This window comes from Callorhinchus milii, unplaced genomic scaffold (assembly GCF_018977255.1).
Source record: "Callorhinchus milii isolate IMCB2004 unplaced genomic scaffold, IMCB_Cmil_1.0 Scaffold9, whole genome shotgun sequence".
In the NCBI taxonomy this organism is placed as follows: Eukaryota; Metazoa; Chordata; class Chondrichthyes; order Chimaeriformes; family Callorhinchidae; genus Callorhinchus; species Callorhinchus milii.
The window spans coordinates 6,748,181-6,765,012 of NW_024704750.1; the positions used below are offsets into that span (position 1 = coordinate 6,748,181).

The window sequence follows — 16,832 nt, forward strand, 5'->3', positions numbered from 1 at the left end:
AATAAAAGAACACAAACTCCAAAAAGTCAGGAAAATAATTCAATAATCTGGGATTATTGCAGTATTCTACCACCTTATTGAAATGTAATATTCACAAGAAACACTCTACATACAAGTAATAATATAAATAATCCTTTCATTTGATATAGCGCTTTTCACATCTTCATATCTTTTCTAAATATGTGTAACTCCTTCCTTACCTCTCCTCCATTGGCATACTCCATAACAAAACACAAACGATCATTGGTCTGAAAAGAATACTTTAGCCCCTGTAACAAAAACAAAATTAATCAGAGATTTTACTTGCTAGACTAACCTACTGTTTACGATCAGGCCAGAAGTCCTCTTAATAAGCAATCGTGAGTAATTTTATAGGCACCATTCTCTGGGTCACTCATAAAGGCTTGATACTCTAGAAATGGGAAATTTCTTCAGAAATCTTATAATCTGCTGTGTCAGAAAATGGCAACTTCTGGAGTCTTTGGATTACTGCCGACATTATGCGCGTGCATAGGGAATGATGGTGGCAAGAACCCGATGACCTCGAATGCATGCATTGATTAGCGCACGAGAAGCCAGCCAGTGTTTGAACAATGGCTGGCTTTCCCCACTCACCCTGCCCTCAACCCCTCCTGACCTCATCTCAGGTCCAAAACCCCCCGACTGTCCAGCACCCTGGGACGTATACAAATGTAATTATTTGTTGTTGTCGAAACGTAACAATTTAAAGGGTATCAACCAACTTTCTGCTCTCATTTTGGATTTTTTGGTTAAGTTAACTACACCACAATTGAGCTAAAAGCACATCCATATCACAACAATGTTGATCATAAACAAGGTTCTCGACTGTATAAAGATCGTCGTTGCTCACTGAGATATTCTGAATGTATCAAGCATCAGATACAATTTATACTCAGAGTTATTTATGCATTTACGCCATGCTTTAAGCAAGTCATTTTGTGTCATCTCACAAATGAGCTTTTCCACTTAAAAAAAATGTAATGTATTGTACGAGATGCAGGTAATAACAAATGTCATGTGGTATATAAAAACATCCTGCAACATGTCATGAATATTAATAAGAGCTAGTGGTTCATATTAATCAAAGTATAGTAGAAGCATGCATGAGAAATAAGATAACTGGCAAGGTACTAATCTGATGCTTCAATTTCATTACATGAACTCCTTTTTGAAAATAGCTCCATAAATATGAGGCTTGGAGTCAAGTATTTTAAGAATTAGAAAGGGAGTGCTTTAATTTATCTCTGATCGTTGAAGAAGGGGAGTCGGGATTTAAATAAGGTCAAATAAACAATTCAGAGGGATTAATAAAATAATTATTGTATTTAATCTTCAGCATTTGAATCTTGGAGGAGTTGTTCATTATAACCAGGTCAGATAAGTCAATATTTTTCCTCTCAAGGTGAGAGCAAAGACTCATATATTCCAGCTCACAGCCTAGCCAAGACCTCAGCTCACATCTGTCTGCTAGAGTCAAGTATCTGGAACTTGAACCGGCTGCTACAGCAACATGCCACACCGCTTCACTGCTATGTCTGGCCAAGACTTTTCACCTTCAGCAAAGGAGTTGATTGATACCAAAGCACCAGTTTAACAGAGAACCACAGAAAGCAAAACTAAACTCAAAATGACTGTACATCAATGAATCTCCTCTACAACTCACACTCCAAATGAAAGATTTAATTAAAACATTTTCTGTGGCATTTCAGAATTCTTTACAATAACTGTAAATTAATTTTGTTGTGCAACCCAAACAAGAGAACTTTTGATAAATGAACAGGTAAATTGGCAATGACTGATGTCTACTCAACAAGCACTTACAGTTAGAAATGGATGCCTGGAATTTTGCAACACTCTGTTCTCTGTCAAAGTGTGCGCCACTTCATCCTGTATAAAAAGNAAAAAAGCCAACATAATAGAACTGAATTTCAATTCAAACAAATGTTCCTTGCACTAAATGGCTTATGGAACAGCATCAGCTAGAATAGTCAATAATTGGCCCATTGATGTAATTTGGAACCAAGCTGTGAATCAACTGAAAAAAAACCTACCTTTGCTACAATTACTTCTTTCTTAAGAATCTTCATTGCATAATACGTTCCAGTTGCTTTTTCTTTCACTAGGATTACTTTCCCAAAGGTACCTTTCCCGAGGAGCTTTAAGTATTCAAAATTATGCATTGTCTGCAAAACAACAAATGTTCAGTCACAACAAAAAATATCCATACAAATCACATCCATAATTCAGTAACGTTAACAAGTCACCGCCAATAAAGCTTCTGAAATTACTTACGAGTGCTGCAGAAGAATATTAACAATATATTTTGTAACTACTTAGAGCAGCGTTGGCCAACCCACGGCCTGCAGACCGGATGTGGTCAGTGGGGCTGTCAAGAAGTGGCTCGCCAAACATTCACACTAGTCTAGAGGAGTCTGTTTTAAAATCAATGTTTTGTTTCCAGTAGCTACTGACTGGCGATGTTTATGGTTTGGCCATAAATCAAGAGATATTCAATCAAGAGAATGTAGTCGCTTGGCCGACCAAAAAGGTTGTCCACTACCGACTTAAGAGTATGAGGAAAGGTTCCTGAATGTACAATATTGAAACTTGGAAGAGTCTGAAGAATAAAAAAAAGTAACAGAATTTGAATCCTGCTTCAGGATACTGTACTGTAATGATAACTCCAATCTCCGACATATATCCAATTAAGGCAGAGAACATTTAGGTTGAATTCTTTAAAGTATTCTTCAAACTTCAATACACCACGCAACAAATCAGAAACTGTAAGAGATTAAACTCTTGGTATAGGCATATAAGATACTATAAGAACATACTACTTTGTGTTTTGGTTTACTATGAGAAACATCCATATCTTCAGCCACTGAATTATCACTTGGGAATTCTGGATGAAAGTCCATGATGTCCTCTGGTTTAAGGTTGTCTGCGACAGCTTGGATGGCTTTGGTCCATTCTTCTCTAAAGTTGGAAACAAAAACAATCATTGCTAACCAGACCTTATTAAGCTAAGATTCCTCACTGCAGGTAACAACACAAACAACATAATTACATTTATATGGCGCCTTTCACATCAGGAGGATGTTCCAAGGTGCCGGAAGGGCAGGGGGGGAAGCAGGGAGATCGATAGCACGGTCGAAGAGGAGGGTGTTGAGGTGGATCTTGAAGGTGGCGAGGGAGGGGGCAAGGCGGAGGGACTACGGGATGGAGTTCCAGAGGGTGGATGCAGAGTGGCGGAAGGCGCACCCGTCGATAGTGAGCAAGGCGGGGCACGTGAAGCAGGCCAGAGCCCGCTGAGCGGAGGGAGTGAACAGGATGGAAGGGGGTTAGGAAGTCAGAGAGGTAGAGGGGAACAAGACCATTGAGGGCTTTGAAGGTGAGGACCAGGATCTTGAACTATATCCTCTGTGTGATGGGAAGCCAGTGGAGTTGGGCAAGGATGGTCACAGAGCCTAGTGAGGGAGAGGACATGGGCTACAGAGCTCTGGATGATCTGCAGCCTGTGGAGGGAGGAGTTGGGGAGGCCGACAAGCAGCCAGTTTGCATAGTCAAGCCTCGAATGAAAGCGTGTATGAGGGTTTTAGCGGCCTATGGTGTGAGACAGTGTCGGAACCGGGCGACGCTGCGGAGGTGGGGGAAGGCAGAGCGGGTCATGGCGCGAATGTGGGGTAGAAAGAATAGTTGAGGGTCGAACAAGACCCCAAGGTTCACGTCTGGCTTAGCAAAGTTGCGTGTGCAACCGTGGATGGTGATACTGTCAGCGCCTGAGGTGAGGAGGCGCTGATGGGAGCCAATCAGGAGAGCCTCGGTCTTGTTGACATTTAACTGAAGAACGTTAGCTCTCATCCAGGTAAAATACTTTTGTAAATAGATCTAATGCTCTAAACTTAGGAGAGAGGAAAAAACACGTAGAAAAGCAGATCCATTGACCTTTCTTCACTTTTTGGTCATCCAGGGAAACCATGATTTTGCTTAAAGATATCCAAATCAGATGAGAGTTCCATATGTGTATGCCACCTAGCAATAGAGATTTCCATTTGGGTGGAATGGAGTATATACTTTCTCCCTAGAGGGACACAACGTGCTTTACCCAATTCCAGAAAATTGGGCAAAGGTGGGCAAGAGCCAAGCCTCAGAATAAGCTTTGTTCTTTATAGACATCCAGAAGACTGCAATTGCATTCCATTCCTCTGTCGTTACTTTACAATACAGCTTATACATCTGGATCATCGAATCAATGTCTGTAAAACAGATGGATGCATTGTAACATTTAGGCACGCTACCCTAACCAGAAATACTAGAGGCCAGTACCGAGAATCACCTCGTGCATTTTATGCTGCAAGAGCAGGCTGCCTGCCCACCAGTAGTCTATCAGTGCACATTTAGTTGGTAGTAACAGAATTTCAACACTTTCAAACAAGACATTAGAGATCCCATCAGCCTGCTCTGGTAGTTCAGCTGGATGTTAAGCATTCCTTGGAATTTATTTTGAAGAGCAGGGAATTGCAGCAGATATTCTTACCCATATACAGTCACTACACTTTAAAAAAAAGCTAATTGTTTGAAATACTGAGGCACTTTTGATGTGATAAGGCAACATATCAAATGCAAGTATCATTATTTAAAGGTTGCCAGGGAGAAAATGCATTTTCTTGTTTTCAGATACAGGTAGATATTTAGTAGATCTGTACGAGACCACTGTGAATTGCACATATACCCTTCAATAGCACAGCTATGTAAGGAAAAAACGGCCATAAAATACAAATAAATAAGGCAACAGATATCCTCAGAAAAAAAATCCACAATTTTGCTAGACATGAACAGAAACACCTGCCTCCTTCCCTCACCCCATTTCTCTTATTCCTTTCAGTCCTTCAGTGTACTTTCTCATTTGGTTTCCATTCTTCTAGATTTCCACCCCCTCCTCCCCCCATTCCATTCCCCTTCTTTGCTTCCTTATGTTTCTGTTCAAATATCTGTTTTCTTCCTCCTCCCCTTCTACTGCCTCAATGTTTGTAAGTGATGTGCTTTCCCAATCATGAGAAGTGGTTGAAAGATCAGAGAAGATGCACAGTATACTTGTCCTTTGGAGAAAATACCACAGCTTTGTAAGTGCCGTTCTCAGCCCGAGCCATTTCAGATTTATCTAACTCTTTGGTGGCTGCATGCCCAAGTTTCAGAGAGCTGTGAAGTTGGGATATGACCAAACTGTCACTAACAGCAACAGTTACTGAGGAAACAAACAAAAACAACAAAACGCCCTCTTGCAGCCTCTCCGGGAACTAAAAAGCAACCTTTAGGCTCACAATCAAGATATTTCATTTATTTCTGTGCCAGGTTTTTGAGTGGTTCAACAAACGTACACTGCATTAAGAGCACACAGAGCTACTTCAATAAAAATGGTGCAACTGAAGATAATAAGAATCTCAATAAGTAGAAAGTTTGTCTTTAGGAAAACACAAAAAAATGACAATCTTCAACTGCTCCATTGAAAAATATACAGTTATGAAATTCAAATCGAACATATTTTCTCACTACAAAAAGCAGGAATTGAGTCATATTGTGTAGGCACAATTGTCAGATTAAGCCACAGAAAACAAGGAAGTTTCAGGAATACAGCAAATATAGTCCAACCAGAACCACCAGCATTGCCTTTTGTCCTAAACTATATCTTTCCCCTTTTAAGGAAAACATTTTAGTAGATTTATATAACAGTTCAATATGAATCAGTTAAGTTATAAACATTTTCTCTTTTAATAAAACAGATGTACTGAAATATACATTAGTTGTCTTAATGGACAAGAACTACATAAGCATTTCACCCACAAAATATACTTTGCAGTATATCCTGTGAAGCGTTTGAGACTTCTTGACCGTGAGATAAGGCGCTATATCAAATGCAAGGACTATTATAATAATATTTCTTCCTTACTCTCGCCTCCCGATAAACACACAAAGAACGGTAATGTTAATGGTGAGCACATATCGTTTAATGATGAGACATACCGTTCCTCTGGTGTATCAACATGAAATGTTCTTTCAATTACTGTGGTCCACTGGAGGCACCGGATGATAAATGTGTTTGGTTTTGGTCTCTCGGTCTTCATCAGTTGACATTCTAACAGAACAGGAAACTTTGAAAATTCAGTCTGTTTTCATGAAGTTACTGTTTGTGTACAATCTGCCATGCACTTGTGTACAATTAACTGATAATGTCCCACATTAAAAGTTCTAGCTCCCACCCTGGGGAGTTAGCGAGCATAGACCAGGTCCTTCTACAAGGACAGGAGTAGATGGAATCAAGCAGTGGACAAGTCATCTCATTTCTTGTGAGAGAGGCATTAGTAAAGGCACAAAAGCAGGTGCACAATGGAGAAAACTGGGGCTGAGGAAGGAAGGTATATTTTAAGTAAATTCAGTTGAAACAAAACTAAATATATATATATATATACAGACACAATATATATATATACACATAGAACACAATCAAAATACCTCATTTGCATCAATGATATATCTGGAAAAACCCAGCCCAAATTAAAACTACTCAATAGTTGGGATTAGTAAAAGTAAATTAACACACACAGACTCTACTACAGCTCAGAAATAAGCCATTCAGCCTAACTACTCCATACAGATGTTTGCAGTCCAAATGAGCCTCCATCCATCCTAATCCCTCTCTGTCACCCAGTCATACCCCTCCAGTATGGAAGTTATATAGCCTGATATTGTTAGGTCTCCGAGTGTGGTTGTTGCTTGGTCATTAGTTGCACAAACAAAATAAAATGCTCCAATAAATTCCGAATATGCCCTGCAACTGTATTCAGATTAGCAGAACAAACTTTGTAACTGGAGTTGTGAAAAAAATTGGTTGTTGATCAAGTATTGGGACACGCAGAGTAAGTGGAACATTGGTGCTCCAATATTTCATGCCAGAATGCAGATTTAGGCCACACTAATCTCGGTCGTGCCATCACAGGATAGACCCTCAGGGAAGGAAGAAAATAAAGTGATTTTGAACACCTACTGGCAGCTGGCTCAGGTCTTATTGAGAGCTAATAAGTCAGGCTTACTTTGGCGGGGGTGGTGGGGCCGGGGTGGAGGGAGAGGGTGAGAAAGAGGAAGGGGAACATAAAGAACAAATAGAAAAACTACAAACTGGGGAATGAAAAGGAAAGAAGTTGAAGAGCAGCTGTAGTAGAATGACTGTTGCTTATCAAAAGATCATTTAAGTGCCAGCAGGTGAACTGTTCTTCAGTTCACCGAGTCGTATGCATTTTGTAGTGATGGGTGTTGGAGGAAGAATGAAATCAAATTTGTGGTTTAAACAAAATATTCATGTCTTTCCTTAGCAATAGATTTCAATTTTGATGATGCAGCGGTCAATAAATACAAACAAGATACACGTTTGCCTGTTAATAACCACTATAAATCAAATGAGGCATATAGGGAAGCTTTATAATATGGAACAATATGCTACTTAATTACCTAGGAACATTCAAGTTTCTTGATCAACTTCAATATAACATATACATGCTAATTCTACCAGTCCTGTCACTAAAAGGCCATGCATCATATAACTAGTAACCACAGACTTTTCTTTTGGTTTAAGGTATTGGGATTCTAGAAAAAGTCGATCTAAATATTCACAAGCAATAGTTTCTAAAATATTGCACAATATTGTTTTAAAAATACTGTAAACGAAAGGAGCTAACCTACAGCCTGAGAACCAATTTACTGTCTGCACAAGGTGAGGTTCTTGATTAATTTCAAATCTCAACACATCCAAAATTCATGTAGTTAGTTATCTTTCCCCAAATAGAATAGAAATTTATATATAAGGATTAGATCACATTGCTCAAATTTCCCCTTCAACTTTCCCAGATACGCAATTTAAAAAAAATCAAGCCATTTAGTTTTACAAGATAATTTACTTTACTACCAAGAACACTGCTTCTCCCTCATCATTTTATAAACGTGTAATTCAATTACCGTCAAATCTGTTTTTTGATGTTCTGGCAGAGTAAGGAATCCCAAAACGAAAATGGTGAAAGGCCATACTTACGTGCAACCGAGAAGTTATTCAAGGGGGTCTCTAACTGGTCTACATCTTGTGGCCGTTCTTTGTACCCAATAAATGTGCCATCAGTCTTCAGCAAAAAATACCTGGGCCTCCATGTTTTTATGTATTCTCCTGGAAACATAGGAAGATAGGTCTCACTATTTTCTGAACACTAGACAGATAGTGCAATAGGTAAATATACATAACATGTAACCTTTTGATCTCCACTGGTACAACAGTGATCAAACAATTACAAGGTAGATGTTGAGCAATTCTATTCACAACAACTGTATTTAGTTTGCTAATCAAAGCAGATTTGGAAACTCATACGCCATCAACTGCATAATTCTTGAATTCTGCAAAGCAGATTTCTGAAACCATTTTCTAAAATTCATTATGGATATTGTGTAACATGGGGATACTTTACAGTATGCTAAAGAAACCAGAAACATCTTTATGGAAAAGAAAGTGACCTTTGCAACTCTTCAGTGTTACCTTAAGGACAATTTATTCATACCTAAGATTTTGCCATTATAGTACTGCGATGGCCTATTGCCAGAGTGAATGCAATTGCACAAGTTGCTAAGCTGATGATATACAAAAACAATTTCAAATTTTTTTTTACAGAAACTGAGAAATGATTCTAACTGTTCCTCTTTCCATTATGCGTCTGATCAAATTCTTCAGTTAATTTAAATGTCATTGCCCCATTCCCAACCAGACAGGAGAAGGTCATGTACTTGGCCTACTTTATTGCAAAGTCTAAGAGCAGCCTCGGGTAACTTACTGCCAAATTCCCCTTTCCTGCCAATAAGGAAGTATCTGATCTCTACCTGGGACTGCTACACCTGCTTTCTGCTTGGCACTCCCATGAGTTTACCACTTGAGAAATTCTGCATTATAACGACATTTGGCCGAGCACAAGCTTACTAGATATGTAAACATTTAATTGGATTTTTTTTATTTAAAAAGTATGCTCTTGAGAAACAGCTACACTATTGTCTTATTCAGTTAACTAAAAGATTTATTTTTGTAGTGGGGAAGGGGGAAGTTAATTCTCATGAGCACCTTTGTTCATAAACAGCAAACTAGCAGTCAAGAGTGACGTTGAAACTAATATTTTCAACCACAACTAGAACATGTCATTACCAGGGAGCTACTGACAGCTAACATTTAAAAACACTAGACAAGAACTTACATGCTGGGTTTGAAGGACAATATCTTTATTAGGCCTGGATATGTAGGCAGGCTAATGGGTCAGTGTCCCTGCACTAATATGTGGAACCATAGATACAGGTCTGCCAGAGATTCACCAGCTGGTGACTGCCTGAGCACAGCTGAATCATCTCATTGACAGATTGAAGGAAGAAACAGCGCTTTCCCAAAACCAAAGGAACATTAGGAAGCTGAGTCAATTTGCACAAAACTTAACATCTGGTTCAAATGCAGTATTGGAAAGACCCAGGAATACGTCATCCAGCTACTTTCTCTGTTGGCAAATGGCACAATGAGACAAAAAAAATTGCAATCAAGCAGCTATCTTTTGACTCGTTTTTCTGACACTCTCTTCATAAGGTGTTGTACAGCAACATGGGCTTAAGCTTTCACCAATATTCTCCTGCATTGCTGTTTTCTAAGAACAAAAGTTGGCACTGTTTTATTGCTTTAAGTTTAAAATGCTGAAATGTGCAGCTTGTAATAATAATCCTTGTAATGCTTGCATTTGATATAGCACCTTATCACATCTTCCAGATGTCCTAAAGCACTTCACTGAATATACTGTAAAATAAATTGACTGTATATTTTGTGGACAAAACACGGCAGCCAATTGCGCACAGCAGCATCCCCACAAACAGTCGTGGAATAATTTTTCTTCTTCTTGAGGGATTATTATCAGGCAGAAGGTGTAAGGAAACTTGCCCAAGGTTTTGCCCTGCCGGGAATCAAACCCAGGTCTCTCGCTTGTGAGTCGAGTGCTCTAAACACTAAGCTGATAAACTGTGCTTGTTGTAACCTGCACATTCTAGTTATTGTATACATAATACAGAATATTGGCAAAAGGCTAAGGCCCATATTGCTGTACAACACCTTATGAAGAGAGTGTAAGAAAGACGAGTCAAAAGATAGCTGCTTGTTTGCAACTTTGTTTTTTTGTCCCATTGTGCCATTTACCAACAGAGAAAGTAGCTGAATGACGTATTCCCAGGTCTTCCCAATACTGCATTTGAACCAGATGTTAAGTTTTGGGTAAATAAGTTGTAGCTTATTCTACATCTAAGTGTTTGGTGCATATGATGATTTCTGGATTTCCAAAAAACGTCTAAAAAGGAACATGAGAAAGATATTTGGTACAATCCATTTATGTGCATGCTTTTGTCACCTGCAGCATTTTTTTTACATCCTTAGCTTTATAAATGCTAATCCTCCCCCCCCCCACCCCGAGATTGTATGAAATTCTGCACGCCAGTAAAGCTGCTGTAAATACCTGAACTATTCTAAAATTTCTAAATAGTTCTCGATCTTGTAAATAATTGTGAAAAATATTCAATTTCTCGATTATCTTTTCTCCTGGTTGAACTGTGTGCTTCAGGGTAAAGGAAGAGGATTGTGTTAAGAGGCCTAGTAGGAATTGGTCAGGATATGAGAGAAATACCAAGGCTTTACATGTGGCCTAAAGGGAACTGGTTAGAACAAACAGGAAAAGCCAAGCATTCCCTCTAGTTTTGACAAGGTACAGACTGCCAAATGCATGGGTCTGCCCTGACTGGTGTATTACAAAACGTGTTTGAGGGTCAAATGTACTAATTCATTACCATTGAATACCTGGACACAGGTTTAATGGTGGGGGCACACATAAGGAATTTACTTTTCTTTAAATACTGTATCATAAAGGCATTCAACTCGCATTTCAATAAATCTATAAAAATAAGGATTCAATAGGTGGTAAAATCAATGAAACTACTCGCAGAGTATGATTATATCAGTTTGAAACAGAGCTGCTGGTGGGAGTCTACTGGGAAGGTGGGGGGGGGGAGAGAATAGAAAGAGTCAGGTTAAATTTGGGAGGACATGTCATATCATATCAGCTAATGTGAGCAATACAAGAGGCTACAGTTCCCACACCTAATGGTAGATGTGCAGCTGCAGAGGTGGAAAGGCTGAGAAAGGGAAGGAAAGTTTTAGAAAAAGAGAACTTAAAAATTATTTGTTCTCCCCTAATAGGCAACAAAATAACAGATTCTAAGAATTCACTGAATATATTTTGTCTTTGGAAAAAGTTCAGCCCCTTCCACTTGCTAAAAAGGGTCAGGTTTCTAACCACAAGCGACAAACTGCTGGTAAAGATTATGAAATGTGACCCATACATTGTTAAAAAGCACATCTATGATTAAAAAGTCTACGATTGAAAATGCTGTACTTTAGTCCTTGTAAGATGTTCAACGATATTCCACCAACAACTAAAATATAACTGTCCATTACAAAACAGTCCAGTTTTCTTAAACAAGCATAACGTATGTGAAACAAAACTAAACAGTATATTAGAAAGGACTGTATCATCAGGGTATTTACTTGGTTTGTAAAGATGGAAGAAAGTACTTAGTAATCCCATGTTGTCAAATGTAAACCTTTATATTGAAACTAACCATACATCTGTAAATTTATAGAATTGGTTGTGCACTTTGTTTGTCAGACATTTGCACAGAGTTACAGTTTACAGTCAATCGTATGAAGCAACTTGAGACGTATTCCCAACTTGAAAGTCACTATATCAAATGCAAGGATCATTATTTAATTCAGATAAAATGATTCAATTAAACATGTTTGCACTGAAGCAAATGTTTGCATTGAACTCAAGAGGACAACTTCACATTGAATCACTGTGTACAGTCCAGCACATACTTCATCACATTATGTTCTGGACAAAACTGGTGAAATCGAATTATAAAATGCCTTCCTTTAACCCACTAACCCACCCCCAAAAGATTTACCAGCTGGGCAACTGAGCAGTGCCAGAATGACGCAAAAATGCAATTCAAACAAACTAAGACAAGACGAACACGTAAAGCACTGAACAGTTAAGATTTCTATATGTTCATTTTAAAAACAATGTTTGAATAGTACAATATCCTGACGGTAGTATCCTAGACTGCAATAAATCCTGCTGCCACCCAATTGGACAGGAGGATTTTGCTATGGAGCTTTCGGTTTAAATAAGATTTATTTTAATCACAAACAGACGTCTAGTTTAAAACAAAGGCTCAAGGCTCAGGAAATTGGCCAGTTGAATAAAAATACAGTAGCTACCAAGTCTTAACACTGTAAAATGAATCATTTCCAATATAGAGCATCTGCTTGAAAAAAACCTCTTAAATTATGATAACAGATGTCAGATGTTAGTTCTGCCTGTCTTATTATGGAATGTTAAGAAAACCTTCATTTTAGGGTGGACACCACCACGAATACATTTATCCGTAAAAAATACATGTAATTAACAAGTAAAATGCATCAAAGATGTTACACAGCAACACCATGTCTCCTCTGATTAATTAATGAATGCAACATAGCCAAGAAATGCAAAACAAGCTTAGTTATTCGAGTTGAATTTGGTCTTTCATAAAGATTTCTGTAGCTCACCACATGTAATCATGTTTGCAGAAAACGTTCGGTTAGCTTTTCAAGAATTTGGGAAGTCTATATCTGGTACTGCTAATGCTGCCTTTACCTGGATTGGCAGCCATCTAGATACAGCACCAATTGTGTAGAATTTTCTCTATTTACAGCAAATATGGTTGTTCAGTTACTTTGCTTAAATCCACACTCATTTTATCACATTTTACTTCATTCAAAGTCAGTCTAGGCCTACACTCCAGTGCAGTACTGCAAAGCAGTTCAATACTGCATTATTAGGTGTTGTCCTTCAGACCAACCATTAAACCGAGATTTTGTCTGCTTGTTCAGGTGGACTTTAAAGATTTCATAGCACTATTTGAAAAAAAGGGAGTTTCTCCTGGTGTCCTGATAACAATCCCCCAAATAAAGTTGCTCCTTCACTTCATAGCTGCTTGTAGGACACAGTCATGTGCAAATAGACTGCCTCGTTCACTTACAAATTAGTCATTACACTTTACAGTAAATCCTATGATGTTCTCCCAGTTGTGAAACGTACTATATCAAACGCAAGGATTATTATTTATTATCAGCAGCTGTCCACTTCAGATCATTACCATTCTGCAATATACACCAACTCTGTTGTCAAATGGCACTATAGGATTCCACTGAACATTCTTGCAGATCCATCGATTCAAAATATCTACCAAAAAATGAATCTCCAACATGGGCTGACATGCAATTGCAAAAAGTGCAGGACTTGATCTTACTTTGATAACTTTCAGAAACTCCTTTCTTTAGAATACTTTTTTTTTAAAAAGTCTCTGAATTCTTCTGTCTACATCTTTGTTTCATCAGAAATCCCCCAGACATCCTTTTCTATACACTTTCTCGCAGAAGTCTCTTCTTGGTGGTTTCTTGCATTGAAGTGTGGTTTCCTGTGAACAATTTGGCCATACATCACATCTTGTGCAAGCTTGGTCTCACTGTCTTGGCAGGATGTCCGCTTTATTGCTTTCCTGCAAAAGCAACTTGGAAACGTGTAAGACTCCTCTCTTCGTTACCATATCATGACTTCAGCAATCAGAAAATCATAAGGGGACACTCAATACTCTTTCAGTAATACTGTGAGATCTTTAATGTTCAACTGAATAATCAGATGGGGTCTTTGTTTAACAATTCATCCAAAAGACGGCACCTGCACCAACGCAGCAATTCATTGGAGTGTCAGCTTAGACTGTGAGCTCAAAATCCCAACATGGGCCTTGAATCCACAACCTTCTGATCAGTCCTAAACAGGATACAGAGGAAGTGGCAGATTCTGGCTAACAAATCGTCCAACGTCATAACTCAAGAGCACTTTTTTTTCTACAATTCTAACAGCTATTCTGACAAACACTTTGTTTATAGCACATATCCTTATTTTGTTCCTGAAGGTACTTTTGTTGTACTTTTTAGTGGAGAAAGGATTATTGTTGTGTTGATCCAGCTGGAGCTGTGATTGACTGGAGTTTGGGATGTTGGGAGAACAGCAAGATAGCGAACTCTACTGCTCACATTGGAGAGTTCTGTAAACTTAAAAATCAGAATCAGTTTGAAGTTCAACAGGGAAGAAGTAAGTCAAACAAGATTGGTAAATATGAGAGATGGGGGGAGGGAGGGAGCAACCAAGAGAAGTCAGCAGAAGAAATAAAGTTGTTTGATGGGCAGGCAGAAGTTAGGAAAAAGATTTGTCACTAGGGAATGAAGAAACTATCAACTTCAATGCTCACGGGGAATGGATTAGACAAATCAGTGACACGACACTATTCGGGATAGCCCAACTTAATTGATCGTTCCCCTCATGGCTGTTTGTTGGACCTTTCTATGTGCAAAAATTGGCTGCCTCATTTGCCTATGAAAGCAGCCATTTGGATCTTTTGTTTTGCTGGCAGGGGTTATCATGAGGAGTATTTTGGCCTTCATCTCCTTTGCAGCTGACCTTACTATTTTCTGAATGCAATACTGTATATAGATGTTTCATGGGTTTCTGTGCCACCAACCACAAAGTTTAAAAGCAACACAGGTACAAATGAGCTACAACAGCTGCAACATGTATGGTTCATTTTGTGTGAACCACTGTTTTTGATTTGTGTGACTTATGCAAACATTTGAATTAAAAACAACCTTCAGATAATTTTACTTCAACTTGCTATTTGCCAATTTTGCCCAATGTAATAATGCAATGGTAGTACATAGGAAACTTAAAATACTAGAGGTAAGATTCGTTGGGCTGAACTAGCCTTGTCCAAGTGTTAGGATGCCCCATCCTCGTACAATTATTAAAGGAGGATTTGCCCAAGTTACAGAATAGGGGCTGTTTTAATAAGATAAAGTTGTATTTAGAAAAGCATCTTGCATTTATATAGCACCCTTCATAAAGAATAACATCTACATGTATCAATGTGGATTGGGGCTGTGGCAGAACAACGCAAGGAAGGAGGAGGTGACCATAAGCACAGTCAGAGATTGGTTTTAAGGTGGGATTTAAACAGAGGAGCCAAGGCAGAGGGACAGAGGCAGTGAGTTCCCGCGTTTAGAAGAGAAAAGACAGAAGGTTCGGCCATCGATGGTGGCGTGGAGGGGATGGGGACAACGACAAACACTTGCATTTTACGGAGTCTCAAAGTACTTGAATATCAAATCAAAATAAAATGTTAACATTCAAAAATCAATCTAAGGATTCCTGCTCAAACCTCATGGAAAGCTGAAATTTATATGTACTTTGTAGACACCAAAATCTGATCTATTAAAGTAAACTAAAATTTAACAATAAATCATAGTTTAGTGTTAAGTGTTTCTGGTTTTACCATCAATAATTGCATTTATTTAAATTTAATTAATCATTGATGTTATAAAACAAAGTGTAGAATGAAAAGCTCTGTATAAAAAGACCTAAGATTTGAACTAATTTATACACAACTTAATTAAAACAATATTGGGGCATGAGTAGCATTTATCTATTGGCCTGATTTGGGACTGTTAACATGTGGATTGGGCCTGTAGCAAAATAACACAGCGGTGTTTCATGCTTTGAGTAATATACAAAACAAAAAGAAAAAGTTAAGCTTCAGCTGCACCACAATTAATGTTCCGATATCTCCCCTCTCTCTGTGAGGCCAAAATCCAACAGGTGCTGCAGCTTACTGCAAGCTGTGCAGGCGGCACTGTTCATTACAAATGCTCGATGCCAGATAAATGCTTCTCCAGAGAGAAAATACTCTAGAGAATTACTTTTTTTGCCAAAGTTTAAAAAATACAAACACTTGTTTTGTGATTGAAATGTTTTGAACTGGAAAATTAAAAGCACTGCAGGACAAGGCAGCAGTTTGGCACAGCCCACATGACCGCTTAAACCTTGTTTACAAGGAAACCTAATGTGCATTACAGAACACTATCTGATTTGGTCATGCCTGTGCAAATTTAAGTGAAGACAACTCGAGTACACTTTCACACTGATATAATGCTGTAATACAGAAGATGTTAACTTTAGCGTGAATCACACTGACACATTCAGTGTGTCACTGTTCTTGTTCTATTGCACTCATTTTATCTACTTTGTTTTGGAGAGTCCCTCTCACTGTTCACACCTTTCACCAATACCCTGCCATACACCTCTCATTAAGTAAAGCAGACAAGACAGGATGCGCCCAGCCCTCTGCACTCGCTGTTCCTGCTGAAATGCAATGAAGCAAACTTGATCTAGTTTTCTCTCCTGTTTCACAGCACAAATATACAGTCAATTCACTTTACAGCATATTCCGTGAAGCACTTTGAGACGTCTAGAAGATGTGAAAAGAGCTATATCAAATGCAAGGATTATTATTATTACTGATTTGGCCCAACCTGGAACTCAATGTGTGAAATATTTGAATCAAGTCTCTCCATGCATCAGTTTGTGTTCCAATGCATTACCTCATTAACTAACCAGAATATATATGTACATGCACTTCATTGAGAATTATTTCATCACATAACTCATTATCATTTACATTCAACATTCCCACACTTTCTGGTCTTCTTACTGCACGTTTTGAAAGATTCATTTTCTTCATCTTCCAAACTGTAGGCTACTCTTATGAATCTT

The 16,832-nt window shown here is 38.5% G+C and overlaps 1 protein-coding gene across 1 annotated transcript in view; it reads right to left on the bottom strand.

Annotated features, from left to right (window-relative positions):
* akt1 (v-akt murine thymoma viral oncogene homolog 1) overlaps positions 1–16,832 on the bottom strand; it is a 35,004-nt gene that overhangs the window by 11,311 nt on the left and 6,861 nt on the right. The window contains exons 2-7 of the mRNA XM_007888243.2: positions 8,102–8,230; positions 6,043–6,154; positions 2,856–2,997; positions 2,073–2,204; positions 1,843–1,908; positions 201–269 (exon numbers count right to left, since the gene is read on the bottom strand). Coding sequence (XP_007886434.1) covers positions 201–269; positions 1,843–1,908; positions 2,073–2,204; positions 2,856–2,997; positions 6,043–6,154; positions 8,102–8,230 — 650 coding nt within the window. The remainder of the gene's footprint in view (positions 1–200; positions 270–1,842; positions 1,909–2,072; positions 2,205–2,855; positions 2,998–6,042; positions 6,155–8,101; positions 8,231–16,832) is intronic.